Source organism: Drosophila suzukii, chromosome 2R, assembly GCF_043229965.1.
Source record: "Drosophila suzukii chromosome 2R, CBGP_Dsuzu_IsoJpt1.0, whole genome shotgun sequence".
NCBI lineage: Eukaryota > Metazoa > Arthropoda > Insecta > Diptera > Drosophilidae > Drosophila > Drosophila suzukii.
The window spans coordinates 3533865-3550375 of NC_092081.1; the positions used below are offsets into that span (position 1 = coordinate 3533865).

General features: G+C 41.8%; 2 protein-coding genes across 5 annotated transcripts; one reads left to right on the forward strand and one right to left on the reverse strand.

The window, feature by feature from the left end:
- Positions 1 to 404: 404 nt before the first annotated feature.
- nemy (no extended memory) lies at positions 405 to 12093 on the forward strand. 3 transcript variants are annotated; one of them, XM_017088022.4, is made up of 6 exons: positions 405 to 745; positions 2756 to 2910; positions 9604 to 9827; positions 9885 to 10107; positions 10165 to 10329; positions 11304 to 12093. In XM_017088022.4, the coding sequence occupies exons 2-6, from the start codon at positions 2792 to 2794 to the stop codon at positions 11443 to 11445; spliced, it is 873 nt and encodes a 290-aa protein (XP_016943511.2). In that variant the 5' UTR covers positions 405 to 745; positions 2756 to 2791; the 3' UTR covers positions 11446 to 12093. The 3 variants fall into 3 exon arrangements, with proteins under 3 accessions (XP_016943511.2, XP_016943513.1, XP_016943512.1); XM_017088024.4 differs by lacking the exons at positions 405 to 745; positions 2756 to 2910 and adding exons at positions 4889 to 5043; positions 5485 to 5727; XM_017088023.4 differs by lacking the exons at positions 405 to 745; positions 2756 to 2910 and adding an exon at positions 9039 to 9539.
- A 938-nt stretch (positions 12094 to 13031) lies between these two features.
- LOC108019887 (arylsulfatase I) lies at positions 13032 to 16460 on the reverse strand. Of its 2 annotated transcripts, XM_070994928.1 has the most exons (7): positions 16130 to 16460; positions 15016 to 15137; positions 14800 to 14959; positions 14658 to 14745; positions 14205 to 14596; positions 13313 to 14051; positions 13032 to 13256 (listed from the first exon to the last, which is right to left on the reverse strand). In XM_070994928.1, the coding sequence occupies exons 2-7, from the start codon at positions 15121 to 15123 to the stop codon at positions 13067 to 13069; spliced, it is 1677 nt and encodes a 558-aa protein (XP_070851029.1). In that variant the 5' UTR covers positions 15124 to 15137; positions 16130 to 16460; the 3' UTR covers positions 13032 to 13066. The 2 variants fall into 2 exon arrangements, with proteins under 2 accessions (XP_070851029.1, XP_070851028.1); XM_070994927.1 differs by having other exon boundaries at positions 15016 to 16460.
- Positions 16461 to 16511: the final 51 nt, after the last annotated feature.

Here is a 16511-nt window from a genome sequence, read left to right on the forward strand (position 1 = left end):
AAAATGCCACGCCCACTGTAACGCCCATAACGCTTAAATCGGTTTACCGCCGGTAGGTGGCGCATTTCAGTCTCGCTTTGCTGCTTGCATATCTCCATTTCCCTTTGGTCCCATTAGCTGAGTAACGGGTATCTGATAGTCGAGGTACTCGGCTATACTCTGGAGTGTATATTTCATTCCACTCTACAAGTATCTGCCATAAACTATGTAGACCGACCGTATTTTACACGAAGATACAAGACACGAAGCTCGATTATAGCACCATTATAGCAATGCCGACCAATTTTCCCAGCGCCATGTAGTCAGTTCGTTCGCTGCTCTCTGCTGCTCTCTCGGAGAGAGAAACTTACGGTGGCTTACGTTTTGCTGACACTTACGTTGCGATTGTGATTTCAAAACATTTTCGACTCGCCAAAGAAACAGACGTTCGCGGAGTTCGGTTATTGTTTCAGAGTGCGGTGCGTGTTCCGTGCCGGCTTGTTTGCGGATTTTCCATCATCCATCAGCTCCCTTTCGGTCCACGCCATCTCCCCATCTTTACATCTCCACCGGAGGAGGGTTGAACTCGTGTTCGCGTTCGGGCAGATGAATTAATTGTGGAAAATTGTTAAATTCCAGCTCGTTGAAGCGGCCACAAATCTAATTAAGCATATACACCACTTGCGGAGAGTTTGTGCATAATAGAGTAATTAAGTTTTCATAGAAAAGGGTTTTTGACACCGCACACACGCCAAAGTAACTTGGGGTAGGTTCACTCTTACAAAGACAGTAAATCGAGAGTGGCACAAACAACGGCCGCAGCATCGTTTCCGTTTCCGCTTTGCTAGCTGGATTCTTATAAGAGGCCATAAAAAAAACAGAACTCAGTGGACCCAAATCGGATTATTAAGTCTATGCCACAAAAAGGATGTCTATTGCGGAGAGACTAGGGTTGCATTCCCCCTCCCGCCGAAGCCCCGATTCCTGCATTTCCCTTTATTGACAATCTCTCTGCACAAGTCGCTGCATATCCGGGCCTCGAAATATTCGGGGGCCTTCTTTTGTGAGTGGTTTTTTGGCCGCTCGCTTTGTTTCTTCCCTCGACTTGGCGCAGATATGGGCAGCGTCAGCAGCTGCGGGATAGTGGGATTGCATAATGTCCAGCTTCCTCTCCAAAAAGTAGCCCAATGCGATTCAGGCTTGGGAAGTAGGTCTGCCCTCTGGGAAAAACAAGGTCTTAAATCTAAAGGAAAATGCATAGTGAGTGTATCCCCTGCAGCAAGTATTTTAGTTGATATTAATGCACAAATAATAGAGACACATTACTATTTAAATCATACAAATCAATTTCGCTAGACTTAAAACATGTTTTCATAAAAGTAAATGCCAAGTCCAATAGAATGATAAATACCAGCGCTATAAGAACATAAATATAAATCCATTGCTAGCATTAAAATAAGATAAAATCTTATACCTATTTAGGTGACCTTCCTAATTTCCAAAAACGCTTATCTATTACCTTATTATACTTTTAGAATTTCAATACCTTTGCTCAACTTATAAGTTGAGCAAAGGTATTGAAATTCTTGATCAGCATCACTGTAGTCGTACGTCTGTTTCAATACCGTTTGCGAGCTCAGTTTAAAAGACAGCTTATTGTAACGGACGTCTACATCCTCCCGTAAAAAAAAACGGCTTAGGCTGCTATTTGCTTTGTTGTTTATTACGATAAAGCACAGATAGAATTAACTTTTATTTATTTAAATAAATCCAAACTTTAAAGTGTCTTCTTTGTTGTTTAACAAAATAGTATAACAAATGACTTAGGGAAAGAGACTAAGCCGATTTCAATCCGAACAGAACTAAATGCACCCACAATCCGAAATTGTCTTTGTCTCATTTGCTAATAATACCCCTAAGCTGGGACCTGTATAATCAACATAATCCAGGCGAAGGGAATGTCAATCCCCAACGTCCAGTCCGTGGGAACTGGACACATGTGTGGGGTTAGGGATAGAGAGCTATGCAAACGATTCGCAGGAATTTCGGAATGGAGGGGCGTATTGGGGTTGTCGGTTGACTGGTTGACTGGGAAAAGGAAGTTGGCTTCGGCATCAGCAAATGCCAGGCATTGATGTGTCCATCAAGTGTCTCCGTGCGGGTTCAATGAACCCCCAAGAACTAGAACGTCCGATAATAATTGATTGGTGGGAGAAATGAGAAATGGGATAGGGAAGGGAACCCACACAAACAGCCTGAGTAGGGGTATGTGAACTATCTGGAATATCTTCAACTTGACGGGGACGTGAATCGGAAATTGGCGCTCTCTGCGGAACGCATTCGGACGTGTGATGAGCCAATTTCACACATGGCAGAGGCGGCGAAAAAAAGAATAAAGTCGGAAAAAAGAGTCTGAAACCAAAACAGAGAGCGAGCCAAGTGCAATGCCCTGGACTTCAGTTGACGCTGCACTTTTGCCACCTTGTGGAGTCGCCAAAAATAAATGCCAAAAGCCATTTCCACTTCCCGTTCTCCACCAAATGAAAAGCGGCTTTCTCGCTTATTATGTTTGGTTCCCCCCAATTCAAAGGCCCATATGTATTCAGACACATAGCGGCGCCGCCATTCATCACCAGATGAGACCTACACCCCCATATTACGAGTATGTGGAGTTGCGGATGCGGAATCGGAATCCTGCTGCTTTCTGTTGTTCTCTCTATTAAAATGCCACATTTAAATGCCGAGCCTCATAAATGTTTCTCTCCTCGCAATGCAGTGAAAGAGCAGCGGCATCAAAATTGATTGCTTTCACATGGACACGAACTCGGTGAGCCCACTGCCGCCGATGGAGGAGGCTATGGACAGGATCAGCGAGAAGTCGCCCCCGGGAACTCCCAATGGCATCGAGATGCCCCCGCCGCCAGATGAGAAGTGAGTTCAGATTTCCCACAAGCCAAAAATAGCCCTTAAATGGGTGTAAATTCAGTTGATTTAAGTACTAGAAATATTTAAATATAAGTGCAAGATGTTTCAGTTGAGCTATTACAAGAATAATTTAAAAATATTTATATATTTTTTTATTGCTTATTTATCTTTATTTATTTTAAAGCAGAGGCCATAAGCAAATTAGATTTAGACACTCTTTAGTTCGTAGCAAACCGAGAATTGCTTTGATTTTTAATCCCATTTTAGTACTTTTGCAATACTTTTCGTGCCTAAAATCTAAGTCCCTTATATTTATTGAGACTCAAGTATAAACCGCTTTTCACCAGAATCCTTCTCGCCTGCCCAATCAATCCCCCATTTCCAGCTAATCAACACAATTTAGTCAGCAGATTCCCCAGCAAATTTGTTTATCAATATTTAGGTAAATTGTGTCACTTATGCATGGCAAATTCGAGGCAGGCACTCTGGCACTTGGAGAACGAAGAGTCCAATTCCCCGGAGGCCAATTTGGAACTCTTGTCTAGCCGGCAATTGGCCTTGCTCATCTCCGATGCTCAGACGGCAGTCGGAACCTGTAACTAAAGATATGGAAAACAAAGCCGACTGAGGCATCCGTACTATGCCTTTAATCGATTTTAATGGCATCACGCGGTGTATGTGTAACATTTACATGGAATAGGACACGGGCACGTTAGGAATTACCCCAAAGACTAATTAAGAATAACGAAGGACAACAAATGTCGACGCCTACACACCCTTTAAAGGTGGTAAGGTGGAAAGGGGTACTAGCCACTACTCGGGGTTATTTTTACGCGCCAATTTCCTAATTCACGTATCTTCGAAAGTCGTAAATTTTATTTTAATGCGACCTCGTCGCAAATCACACAAAACCCCGGCACATCCTTCCTGAAACCCGTACACCCACAAATTCAACAGTTGATCGCGTGCGCGAAACTCACATAGTAACTGGCCGTAAACATTCCGCCCGGAATCCTCCATCTCCTGCGTCCTTTGGCCCCGTCCTTGTCCAATTTCTGGCACGAAGCTCGGTAAGCTTCAAGTAATTACTGGTATTTTTCCTTCTTTGCCCGGGGACTCAGCCTTTTCGCCGCCTCGTTTTCATTTCATTTTCATTTGCTTTTCATTTGATTTCCAGTAATTTTTGGGCGCGTTGCCCGCACAAAACCCACTGGCTTATGGGCTCCAAGGAGCCGGAATAATGACCCAAAGTCCCAGGGTGTGTTTGTTGTCTGTACCGACGAGTGGGAGTGGGAATGGAGCATAAGGTACATATATGAATGTGGAAGTGGATAGCCCTATCCCACTGCACGAGTAGTTGCTGACCCAGTACTTCGCTTCGAATTAGCGGAAGTCCCGCTTCCATAAATATTTGATTGATTCTGGCTGCTGCTGTCAGGTGTTTTGATTGGTGCTCCTATTTACTTACTTATTTATAGTCACAAAGTATTGCTGACAAACAGGTGTCCCATTAATTAGCTTATAGGTGGGGGCTTAGGAACTATTTCTGTCTTCTTATGTGTTACTTTATTTTTAATTTGTTTGAAAAACACTTTCTTATCGCAGTGCCGGAGTTTTTGGCCCGACAGTTTCTAGTCACCTGATCATCTTGTCTATCTTTTTTCTACGCTTTATGTACACTGCCAATCTAAAAAGCCTAAGCAACAGCCTTTAAGACCACAAGTTGCATAATTCAAGGGCGAGGCGGAAAGACACCATGTCATTAATCTTCATAATCAACAAACCTTATACAAATAATTAACACATCTTAAAATTCATATGTCCCTCCATCATAATGGTTCACTTCTCTGCTATGCAAGTTCTCTCTTCGGTTCAGTTCCTATATAAAATGATATCCAAGTGGTTGCGATCCCTGCTAACCATTTAGATCAGATGGTGTCTCCGCTCAAGTATCGCTACGAGTTGGTCTAAAACCCAGCTCGATCTTTTAGTTCCAGAAAGCTTCGGCCAGAAAATTGAAATATATTTTCATTTGTATCTAGCTGATCGCCGCGATCTGATCGTTCGTGTTCGTTGTTACACTTCATTTGATAATAAAATTCAGTGAATTTAATTGAGGATTTTCGTGCGGTTGTTTGTGTTAGTGCGACGTTAGCAAAAGGAGCAATATAAACAAAAGCATAGAAAAAAGAGAATATTTAAAGTGCTTTGTTTATATTGAACTTGTGTGCCACTTTTCTACATTTTTTTGGATGCTTATTAGACGCTACTTGCGGATCTGCCACTTTCTTTGACTCAGAAACCGAGTCTTGTTCTACGTAGTTGGACGAGAATCGAAATTTGCATCCATGGGGAAGGCACCTTGATTAATTTCATCGTGAACTTGCGGCCCCACATGAATAGATAACGAACCGAATCCGTCACTGTTCTGGGATCGCTCTTTGGCTCCGTGTGATTGACAAATTAACGCATTCAGCTTCATTAGCATCTGTATCCAATCTGGAAAAGTTCTATTAGCGATTAGCGATCCCACGGCCAGACGTCGGTTTTCAATTGTCTCTCGAATGTGGCATTTTACAGAATCGATATAGAAGTCCAATTACGCGCTATACATAAACGACCTTTAGTTGGGCCATCCCAGATACACATATATAAAGCTATATAGAGCCGATCTGTGACGCACCGCCCAGCGATTCTACGTCTAGTGGGTGGCGGGGACAAAACAAGCAGAAAACCCCAACGAATTTCGGCCCAAATAGCAACACTTGGCTAAATGCGTGATCGCCACTTGGCCAAAATGCCGCGTGGAGGAACGACAACAGCGTAAGTCCCCGATCTATAACAGTATCAAAACCACCCCCCAAGGCCAGACTTTAGACCCAAAATAAACAATTTGCGTGCTGTTCTTAGGCATATTAATTCAATTTAAACAATTGTGGCCTGTGGAGAAAAAGTACTTCGATCGTACTGTGTACTTGGGTACGCTGGATGATCGTGTCAGGTTGTTGTAGCGCGAATTCGATTGTATCTGCAAGATACAGTTTCAGGCATGTGTGTACGGTTGGGTCGGATTATTGTACTGGACTGGATACCCGCACTCCCTCGAGAGATCGCTTTAATTAAAACCGCCGCGACATCGACAGCGTCTCTAAACAATTGCTGGGCATTGTAAAGTAACCCCCTACCAGATCGGATCAGACCAGTACATATAGTATGCCGTTCTCGTACTTCGTCATAATCAACCCGCAGGATACACAGAAGTGTGTTCGAGCATTCGAGTGATTTTCAGCCATGCGTGCGACAGCAAATGTTTTAATTCGCCTCGATCCGCAGACTTTTAATTGTGCATTCCGCGTCAGCTCGTTACTTGTTACATCTGATGGTTTCTTTAATTGAATTGTGCCCTGGCTTCCTGCCGCTATATCTTTCCCACTTCGTTTTCCCTATTTTCATCTTTCGACCAGTTAGCATTGCTCCACTTTTGAGAACCTAGCTGGCCAACTACTGTCATAATTAGCCTGCTTTATGGCAGCCTTCACCTGAGTTCTGGTTTCCCTACTATCTGATTAGTACTTTTTGTTGTTGATCCACTCGCAGTCGGTCATCTGGCTGCCATGGTCACCATAATCTCCATCACATGACTGAGATAAGCAGGTCCCTAAATTTACTCAAGGTTTGAGGAGCGTTTGCTTGTCCACAGATATAATATGATGGAGGCTTAGACATAATTCAACACAAGATATAAAATCATTTGCTTGCTATTCGCAGATTGTAAATACAATGTGCATACGAACTGAACAAACTTCTGCCGCTAACTTAACTTTCGTGGGGATTTCTTAAATTAAATGCTATAAATATTTCAGAACTTAATTTCATTTAAAATTTATTTTTTATCCGTCGCATAATTGTGTGAGAAGCAGATCGTTTTTAACTTCATTTCCTCAAGGCATTTGCGTATCTTCATAAATATTGTTGTTATAAGTCGTTTCGAAATCAAATGAAACAAAAATTTAAAGTTTTCCTTTTTTCTATCTTTTATTTTCTTAGCTCAGTAGCTTTGCATGATATGTCAAGTCATAAGTACTCATCACATCAATCAAGATATTTCATTTTCCCAGCTTATATTTGCATAAATTATGCATTTAATTTCCATTTGTTAAATGACTTTAGGATTTTGCAGATTATGCTGCAACATCGACGCGCTTTCTCTGTTTATTTACCTCCCATTTGCAGTGGGTGCCTCTGTAGAGTCAATAGCCTCTTATCCACGTTGACCCATTAGCCATGAGTCGCTGCACCTAGGCCAAATACCAATACGCGGCTTTAAGACTCGGGCTCAGACTGAGCCCCAAACTGAGGTTCATGATCAGGTTCAGGTTCGAATACACCAAACGGGTGGCGGCCAACAAACGAGTTTTCCATAAAACGAAAAGCTTTTAGCGAAAATTTCTCAGCGCAGCCGGCAAATGAAAAGTGAAAGAGATACAAATGTGCAGCCAAAGATACAGATACAGATACACTTACACCCGTTGGTGTGGGCTTGTTTTCCAACAATCTGCGGCGAGTGAAATGTGTGTTAAAGCAAACAGCCACTGCAGCTAGAGTGATACCCCTTGCCTCGCCCCCCGAAATGTGTTGATAGCTAAATGCCTGCCCCAACCGCAGTCCCAATCCCAAACCCAAACCCAGACGCAGCTGCAGCCACAGATGCAGCCACATTATACATCCACGTCCACCGAGGCGGAGGAGTGCAAGTTGTGGCAGACAGTCGTTCATTGACACCGCCATCGGATGCACTGCAAAAAACAATATCATAGATCTCCATTTATCCCGTTCAAAACGAAAAGTATTAGACTATACCTAAAAACATATATCTCATCTGGAATTCTAGTCATAACTTGAAAATGAGATCTGTTAACGTCTTTTAAAGTATAACCTATCTGACTCCACTTGAAGTCACTCAAAAACTGAATTATAAATTTGTGATTATATTGATAATATAAAAAAGGTTGATAAAGAGATACAGAGAATCTTACGAAGACTTATGTACTATTGATCTATGATCTATGAATTTATTAATTTATAGTGATAGCGTGGTAGCTCAAGTTCAATTTAGCGAATATGGCGAAAGCAAAGTGTACCCATCTTCAAAACTGGCGACTGAAAAAAATAAATGATAAATACGAAAATTATTGGTTTTTAAATAAAAGATCATAATCTTATCTTATCATAATCTTCAGCCTACAACACTAAATTCCTAACTTCGTGCTTATTAAAGAGTCATTGTATTGCTGTATTAATTTCAATTTAAAATCGCGAGGCTTGCAAAACTTTTTAAAGGTCGATTCTCAAGAAGAGGCATTTGCATACCGAACTGCATCGCAATTTTTATTTCACATAAATCTCGGATGAGCCATGACTATTTCTCCAAGTGCCTCTGCTCTTTGGGATCTGGCAGCCACGCCGATCCCGCTCCGCCGTATCCGATGCTCTCCGCGGATTGTGTCGCATGTAAAGTGGAGCACCCCATGGCATTATCTTCGCAGTGATGCAAGTGTCGTGAAAGCGAGAGTGCAGCGATGATAGTGATGGCTGGTAACTCGATTCGCTTTGGCTCTCATTATCACAACATGGGGCTCGCACTATTAATTTAAATAATAGGTTTGTTTACACTCGATACGTTGTTGCACCAATGCATTTCGGAATTTCGAACGAAACCAAGGAGCTGCACTTGGCGATGATTAGCAACTCGTTCGTGGCCAGCAATGCGTCTAATTACCCCAACTCCAGTTCCTCTGCAGGCTGTTTACTTTCGACAGATCAACAGATGGCTTCGGTTTGCTGGCCATTGTGTTTTTGTGGGACTTCTCCCACTGCACTAGACACTATGCTGACGATGGATCCGTATCTGCGTATCTTTCGGGTGGGTGAGATCATTGCGCTCATCATCAGCCATCGAAATTGTATGTCATACGATCGCACGACAAGTGATGAAATTAATATGACAGACAGGCCGCAATTGGGTGGAAACAATACACTTTTGACTTCATTACCCTTTCCCCAGCTGTCAAAACTTAGGACAAACTTCACCCGAAAATACACCTACACCAAGGAAAACAATTGCAGCAAAAATTTAGGGACAAGGTGATAAGTTTTTTCGAAAACTTGAGAAAGGAGTCGGAATGTGAACTTTTCAAGCCAGAGCTACTTTACTCACAAAGGAAAATTGAAAATTTGCTAGTCAAATTAGATAATTGCGTTTTTCTAGATCCTCTGTGATTCCACTAGATCCATCTATCCATCTGTTGTCTATCAATTAAGCCGATTAGCAGCACATTCAACCCACAATTAGCGTAATCTCTTCAGAATCTCTGGTAGAATCTCCATAATTCCAAGGCAGCCCCCGGAACCATCATAAATTGTGTTTAATGAGGGGCGACCCACATTCCCCACTTTGTGTTTGGACCAACTCTGTTCTTAGGAAGTCATATATTCTAATCTAAATCCCTTGTTAACTTTGTAATATAAGTGATAGATAGACCTAACAATATGAAACCAATTGACGGACCCTTTATCGATGAACTAAACCGCATGATCTTTCGTCGTCCCAGCTTCATAAAAAGCCGCAAAAAGAAGTAATTTATTGTGTACTGAATTAAGTGTTATCATGGCTTTTTCCGGGCTCTAATTTCGTTACAGACGCTATGAGGAGGATCCGGATAATGCCTGGAACTGCTGCTCCTGGTGCGAGTACTTGCTTATCGTCATCCTGTCCACTATCCTCCTGGTGGGCGTGCTGGTCTTGACCCTCTTCTGGGTGATGTTCTACCGGGACGGATTCGCCTGGTCGGAGAGTCCCAAGCAGCAGTTCAACCTGCATCCCATCTTGATGATCGCTGGCTTCGTGACTCTGTCCGGATTTTGTAAGACCCCCTTTATTGTGTGGGATGTACTAATCTGACTCGAAATACCTCTATTAGCCATCTTGATCTACCGTTTGTGCCGGTGCGTGAAGCACATCTATGTGAAGCTGATCCACATGTTCTTCCACGCCGTCGCCATTCCGTGCATCGCCCTGGGTTTCCTATCCGTCTTCGATTCCCACGAGGCGTTGCAAAAGGTTAACTTCTACAGCCTCCACTCGTGGCTGGGCCTTGTGACAATGGGCATGTTCGTGCTCCAGTTCGTGATCGGCTTCTTCAGGTGGGTCTCCATGCCACGGTGTCCCAATCCAGCATATTAACCAGCCCTTCTATATAGTTTTCTGGTGATGTTGTGCTGTGAGAACAAGACCTACAGCTGCCGATCCGCCATGGTGCCCATCCACGCCAGTTTGGGCCTAGCCAACTTCTGGCTGGCCATTGCCACATCCGTCACGGGACTGATCGAAAAGGAGCGCGAAACCGTCAATGAGACGAACGTGAGGTATGAATTGTCCTTTTATACCTACAAATGTACCTTATAATCTGATTTTAAGTCAATTAAGATAGCTTTTAAGCTGAATCACTGCCAAAAAGTCATCACTAAGCGCCTAATCACTAGTGATTTTGTATGAAACTTGGTGATGATTTCAACATAGGCATGTCACAATTTCTAGCGTCTTTTCACTGTCAATTTCACTGTCTTTTCGTCGTTAAAAGAGTGTGATTGCACAAGAGAGAGTCATGGTTATGTATTATGTATTTATTTTCTATGTATATGTATTTATTTTCCATAAGTACAAATTGGAAAATTTTAAACAAAATTTGCATTATTATCGAAAAGAAGTCGTCGAAGTCGAAGTCGAAGCATCACCAGCTGATACAGTCTATCCGCATGTTTCGATCTCTACATTTTAATCCAAGGTTTTAGGATCAATATGTTGATAAATGTTAAATAATCGCTTAAATTTGTTTATTCTACGAGTTTTGTGGAACCTTAATCTTGGGTAGAGTTCAGAAATCTCGTTCTACCAAAACACAAAAGATTTCTGTAGACCTCGGTAATAAAAAACTATAAATCGATATATTTATTTTTAACTCGGTACGCAGAGATACGTTCTAACGTTCTCGTCTGAGTTGAAAATGTTTTTAAAAACAACGCAATTTTTGAAGTTGAAAATGTTTTTACTGTCGTTGAATCAAATTAAAATGGCGGTATTTACAATTTATATGTTAACAACTAAACTATTAGTCCGGTCAGTGGTGTATTCTTATCAGTTAATTTAACTTTTTCTTTTCTTACTGTTTCGTTCTAATATTCAGAACATTGATACCAAAATGTACTTACACGGTTTTTAAGAACGAATGTTCTCAATTCAAGAACAATGTACTTGAATATTGCCCTCTGTGTATCTGTATCATGTTCTAAACTTTGGTCTGGGGAAGACTTGTATTAACTTCATTCCTCCCTCTTCGCAGCCAGGAGAACAAGCTAATCGAGCATTACATCACCAGTGCTATCGGGATCACCCTGATCTTCATCGGCATTATCGTGACGTTTGCGGTGCGGCGGTCCAATGCGCCCGCCTCCGCGAAGGTTTACGTGACGGAGCGCATTTAGACGGGCCGCCCGGCTCGTCGGAGTCTCCGTCGCCGGATTTTGTCCACGGCCAGGACTGGAAGCGAGTTGCAGCAGGTGTATCCGAGGATCCAGGACCTCGGTGACTTCGACTGGACTTGGGGAAATGGATCCACGGTGTCCTTTCGCCAAGCATAGCGCACAGAGACCACGCTTCTACATCTCTATCCGAACCCTTTGTAACCTTTAATATGCCAAATTAAATCCTCTTCATACACTTAGACTACTCTATACTATACGGCGCTAATCAAAATCTTTACCACTTTCAAGTTCTCAGTAGATGTTTAGGATTAGGAATCTCAGATGAAAAGAGCCGACCAAGCAAGCAAATCTAATCAAAATTGACGTGTTCAGCCGAACTTACTGATGCACTTAGGCACTCTCAAGCATGATTAGCCATTTTTTGGTACTATAGTAGAATTTTGATATAAGCCCATGTAACTAGTGTATGTACCGTACCATGTAACGCATTCAATGTGAGCACTCGGACTCAAAATCTGTCGCATTTGATGTTTTTTTGTAATCGTGCTAATATTTGTATTTAATGATGCGCTAAGCAACGTAAGCTGTAAACCAATTTTACAAACAAATAATAAACGATACTTTTGCCCTGTCTGAGGGGTCTCATAATATCCCGTTTAATTTTTAAAGTATAGTTTTATTTGTACCTTTGCCTTATTAGTTTTTGCCTAGTGCAATGCTTACTCCAACGCCCAAAAATCGCAGAAGTTGTGCAATTTCTTTTAGTGTAAATTATATTTAATACTTATTAATTTATCAATACCTATCGAAGTGTCAGAAAGTGATTAAATCCGACCATTAGTAAATATATTAACGTATATGTTAAACTGGTTAATATTTAAACAAGAGAATACACTATAGTCGATGGCCTCGACTATTAGATTCCCGTTACTCAGCTTAAGGGAGTGCAAGAGGGAGATATGCTAAAAGAAGCTCTGCTTTTTTCACTAACACACCTAGTCAATAGCGCCACCTATCTTCTTTTTCTATAGGGCCACTTGGCCTACAGCGCCAACTACCCTATAGCTCCCCTAGCGGCTTTGTGGCGTATTTGTGAATATAAATCAAAAATAAACATTATTTTTGAAACTAAAACCACTTTTAAATTAAAAATACTGTTTTTTTTGCGCAAAAATATCATAGTCCTGTCTACTTTCCATACGAGGAATCTTTCTTCGTTTCGTCACGATAACTGCCATGATATTCTCCTGATTCTTTTAGTGTGTTGCTTGGATCTTTTATAGGATTTCTGTGCATTTTGAGAAATTCATTCGTATGAGTTATGACTTGCTATGCACAATTGATGTCGTTATAAAGATCTACCTTAAAGCCCAAGAATCTGCATGCTTACTCCCAACATTCTAGTTCTTATATTTTCCGAGATCCTAGCGATTATACGGACAGACAGAAAGTCGGACATGGCTAGTGATCCTGATTAAGATACTTAATAGGGTAGGAAACGCTTCCATCTACCCTTTACATACTCTCACATGAACCTAGAAAAGTCTTTTACTCTAGGAGCAATGGGTAGACGACTCCACTTCAGATATCGTAATTAAAAATCAAACTTGATCTCTTTATTCTAAGCAGTCTTTGCCAAGCTTATTTCCCCAGTAACAGAATCATTATCTTGATAGTCCCCAAAGTTTGTCCACGTATAGTTCCAGAGTCGGGGATCGGCTCGAGGATCAGCTGGCTTATTTGCAGGCGGCACTGCGGTGGAATTAAAACGTTCCAGTTCCACCAGTAATGCGTTTACAACCTCGGGGTACCTTAAATGTGTTAACAAAGTTTACAAAGTACAAAGTTGAGAGATTTCAGAACTTACTGCATTGCCAGATTGAATTGCTCACATGGATCATCGCGAATATGGAACAAGCAAGGAGCTGAGAAGGCGGTAGCCTTGCAACTGGTTCCTTGAAAAGATTGCCCCTGGCAAGATACCGTGGCAGCTGCTCGTAATCTCTGCTGGTCCGCCCGACTTGGAAGCATCTTAAGGGCTTCCAAGGCTTTGCCTGCCTTACTTTTGGCCACCATCAGCCAGTCGTAGAGCCGAGGATCTCGCTCCCCAGCCGGCCCATACCATCCATCCCAACTTCCTCGGTAGTTGGTCCCCTTGACCAACTTCCAATCTCCAACGCTGAGGGCGGCACTGCCCCAAATGTCATCGATATTGTGGAGGACATTCAAACGCGGAGACGCCTTATCCTGGACCAGAGCCCGCCAAATGCTCTGGCCATCGATTGCTTTGCTAAGATTAGCTGGTTGACCTCCAGCTGCCTCTAGGAGCGTGGGCAGCCAGTCGATGATGTGCATAGTCTGATTGGACACCCGTTGGCTCTTCTTCAGGAGAGGTGACCAGATAAGTCCCGCTGCTCTTACTCCGCCCTCCCACAAGGTATTCTTCACACCCTTCAGTGGGTAATTGGAGGCAAAGTTGAGGTTAAATCCTTGAGCTGGACCTCCGTTGTCCGAGGAGAATATTATTATGGAGTTCTCCAGCATGTTGGACTGGCGCAGCTGGTCCACAATTTGGCCCACAGAGTCGTCCATTTTGGACACCATAGCTAGAGAGAACAATGGCGTTAATAATATTATATAAATAAAATAGTGGGGGCGAGTCCGACTTGAGCTGCCGTTCTTATTTCCCAAAAATTATTTTAAGAAAATCAAAATTCGCCCCTCCTTCTATTTAAATTAAAATATAGTTTAAAACTTACCTGCGAATTTCCGACGCTTATAGTGTGGAATATGTCCCATCTTGATCACGTCGTTGTCCGGAACAGGCAGCGGATTATACGGATTACTCGAGTGGCAGGCTGCGTGGGCCACGTAGAGGAATAGAGGACCATTGGTGGAATTGTGGTTGGCAATCACTTTGACCGAGTGGTCGGTTATCACATCCGTAGTGTACTGACCATGAAGGTCATAAGCCACTTCCGTGCCATTGCGCATATCCAGACCCCAGAGATTGTTCTCAACGGCGGTGTGATCGTTGTAATCTTGGTGACCCGACCAGAACCCCACGTGGCTACTAAAGCCCCGATGAAGTGGAGTATATTTAAGCTTCCAATGGCCCAAATGCCATTTTCCAGCAATATGAGAGGTGTAACTGCAATCAGAGATAAGGTTCAAAATGTATGGTTATAAACCAAGAAATCTTAGCGACCTACCCCAACTCATTTAAATACTGGGGTAGGATCTTCTCTTCCAATGGCAAGCCCCGCGGCTCAGCAGCATACAGGACTGTGTGCTGCATTCCTATAAAAAGTATTTCATAAGGAACAATTTCCAGAGAAGTACAACATTACATACCCGTATGTATTGGATACTTCCCCGTCATAAGTGCAGATCTGGAGGGTGTACAGATAGGTGCCACATAGTAGCGATTCAGAATAACACCGGAGTATGCTAGAGCATCAATATTGGGCGTGGGAATCTCTGCCGAACCATGGAATCCCACATCGTTGAAGCCCTGGCATAACAAATTTTCAAATATATTAAGAAATTCCAAGGGTTTACCAGACTTACCAGATCGTCAGCCAAAATAAATATAATGTTCGGCTTTGTAGGAGGCTTTTCCTCCTCACATGAAATTAGGCTTGGTAGCACCAAGCAAATCAGCCATAAAAACAGCATTGTCCTCGTGAAAACTAAAAAACCGAATCATATATGCAACCATAAGTCAACAATTAGTTACAACTAATAGATGTATTGCCGAGATTCCCAGTGACAACAATTACGAGACCGGGCTGATTTCAATTGATTGATCATCCCCCGATTTGCATCGTGGCATTGATCGTCATCTGGGTTGGAATTCATTCGTCTGTGGTAATGGAACTGAATCAGCAATTGCACTCAAAGCGACCTCAATTTGGATGGGCCACACTTCACCTGCACTGAATTAATTGATTCACAGCGTGGGTTCTACATTTAAGATGCAATGTATTGGTCATAGGGATACCCTCAAGAATTTATGTGATGGGATTCGAACACACTGTTTTTAGCATTGTTCAAAGTGATTGTGCCATCTAATTAGCATGTAAATTGCGTTTGTCGCTGTTTGTACCGTTAATGGGTCAACAAGTGCCACACAGTAATCAGAAAGCTCAAATTAAAAAACCAAATTAGATTCGGAGACTCTTTTCAGGCAGATCGACCTTTTAATGCTCTTATAGGTTATAACTTATAACAATAACAAAACAATGTGATAAGAATTATGGTTGCTCGACTCCTAATCATGCGGAAATCAAATTTAAATGGAATTTTAGAAGTAACGAAACTCAACGGTAGTTTTCATTAAAAAAGTTCTTTAAATCAAAAATGTATTTGATTTCACTGAAAATTCTGTTGACTTCTGATATGGATGCACTTCTCACATCAAGACCATTAAAAATCCGCTTACTATAAGTTGGCTCTTATACGTTGATATATTAAGCAGAGATTTTAAAAAATGGAATGTTCCGCAATGATTTCTCTTTTTTACTATGCAGAAAATTCTTTGTTATATTTACAAACAATCATTCTATTGTTTTTTCACAGGTCACTAACCCCTTCTGAGTTTCAAAGAAAATTTGTTTATGCAAATTCACTCATAAGTCAATTGTATTATTTTTGTGACGACTAGCAAAGTTCACGCCCTTACCGCTTTAAATTTTGTTTATTTTACTCAATTTTGGAATTAATTAAACAGCTAAATAAACCGCAGTCAATATTTACTTAACGGGTAAACTTGTTAAGCTTTGTTATGCATGGTTGTCCTCGATTTTATTTGCAAATTTGTTTGACTTTTGGTTAACTTCAATTTGTTTGCATATATGTAGGCTTCTTTATATTTAGCAATGATTTATGTTCATTGAACATCAGATTTTGAGAAGTTGTTTATACGACTCTCACCGGAATGCCAATCGCCAACCGTTTTAATTCACGCGCCAAGTCAGACTGAACAAATTCCCAGGCAGCAGCAGAGGCGCAGACCTTTAACAGTGAAAGCAAAACGCTGTTAAAGATCGAAATCTATTCGAACA

Bases quoted from the DNA above. Each gene is read 5' to 3' on its own strand.
- nemy (XM_017088022.4), top strand. From the start codon at position 2,792: ATGGACACGAACTCGGTGAGCCCACTGCCGCCGATGGAGGAGGCTATG. The intron at 2,911-9,603 runs GTGAGTTCAGAT...ATTTCGTTACAG, and splicing joins CCCCCGCCGCCAGATGAGAA to ACGCTATGAGGAGGATCCGG. The intron at 9,828-9,884 runs GTAAGACCCCCT...TACCTCTATTAG, and splicing joins CGTGACTCTGTCCGGATTTT to CCATCTTGATCTACCGTTTG.
- LOC108019887 (XM_070994928.1), bottom strand. From the start codon at position 15,123: ATGCTGTTTTTATGGCTGATTTGCTTGGTGCTACCAAGCCTAATTTCA. The intron at 14,052-14,204 runs GTAAGTTTTAAA...TGTTCTCTCTAG, and splicing joins TAAGCGTCGGAAATTCGCAG to CTATGGTGTCCAAAATGGAC. The intron at 13,257-13,312 runs GTAAGTTCTGAA...AACACATTTAAG, and splicing joins CAATTCAATCTGGCAATGCA to GTACCCCGAGGTTGTAAACG.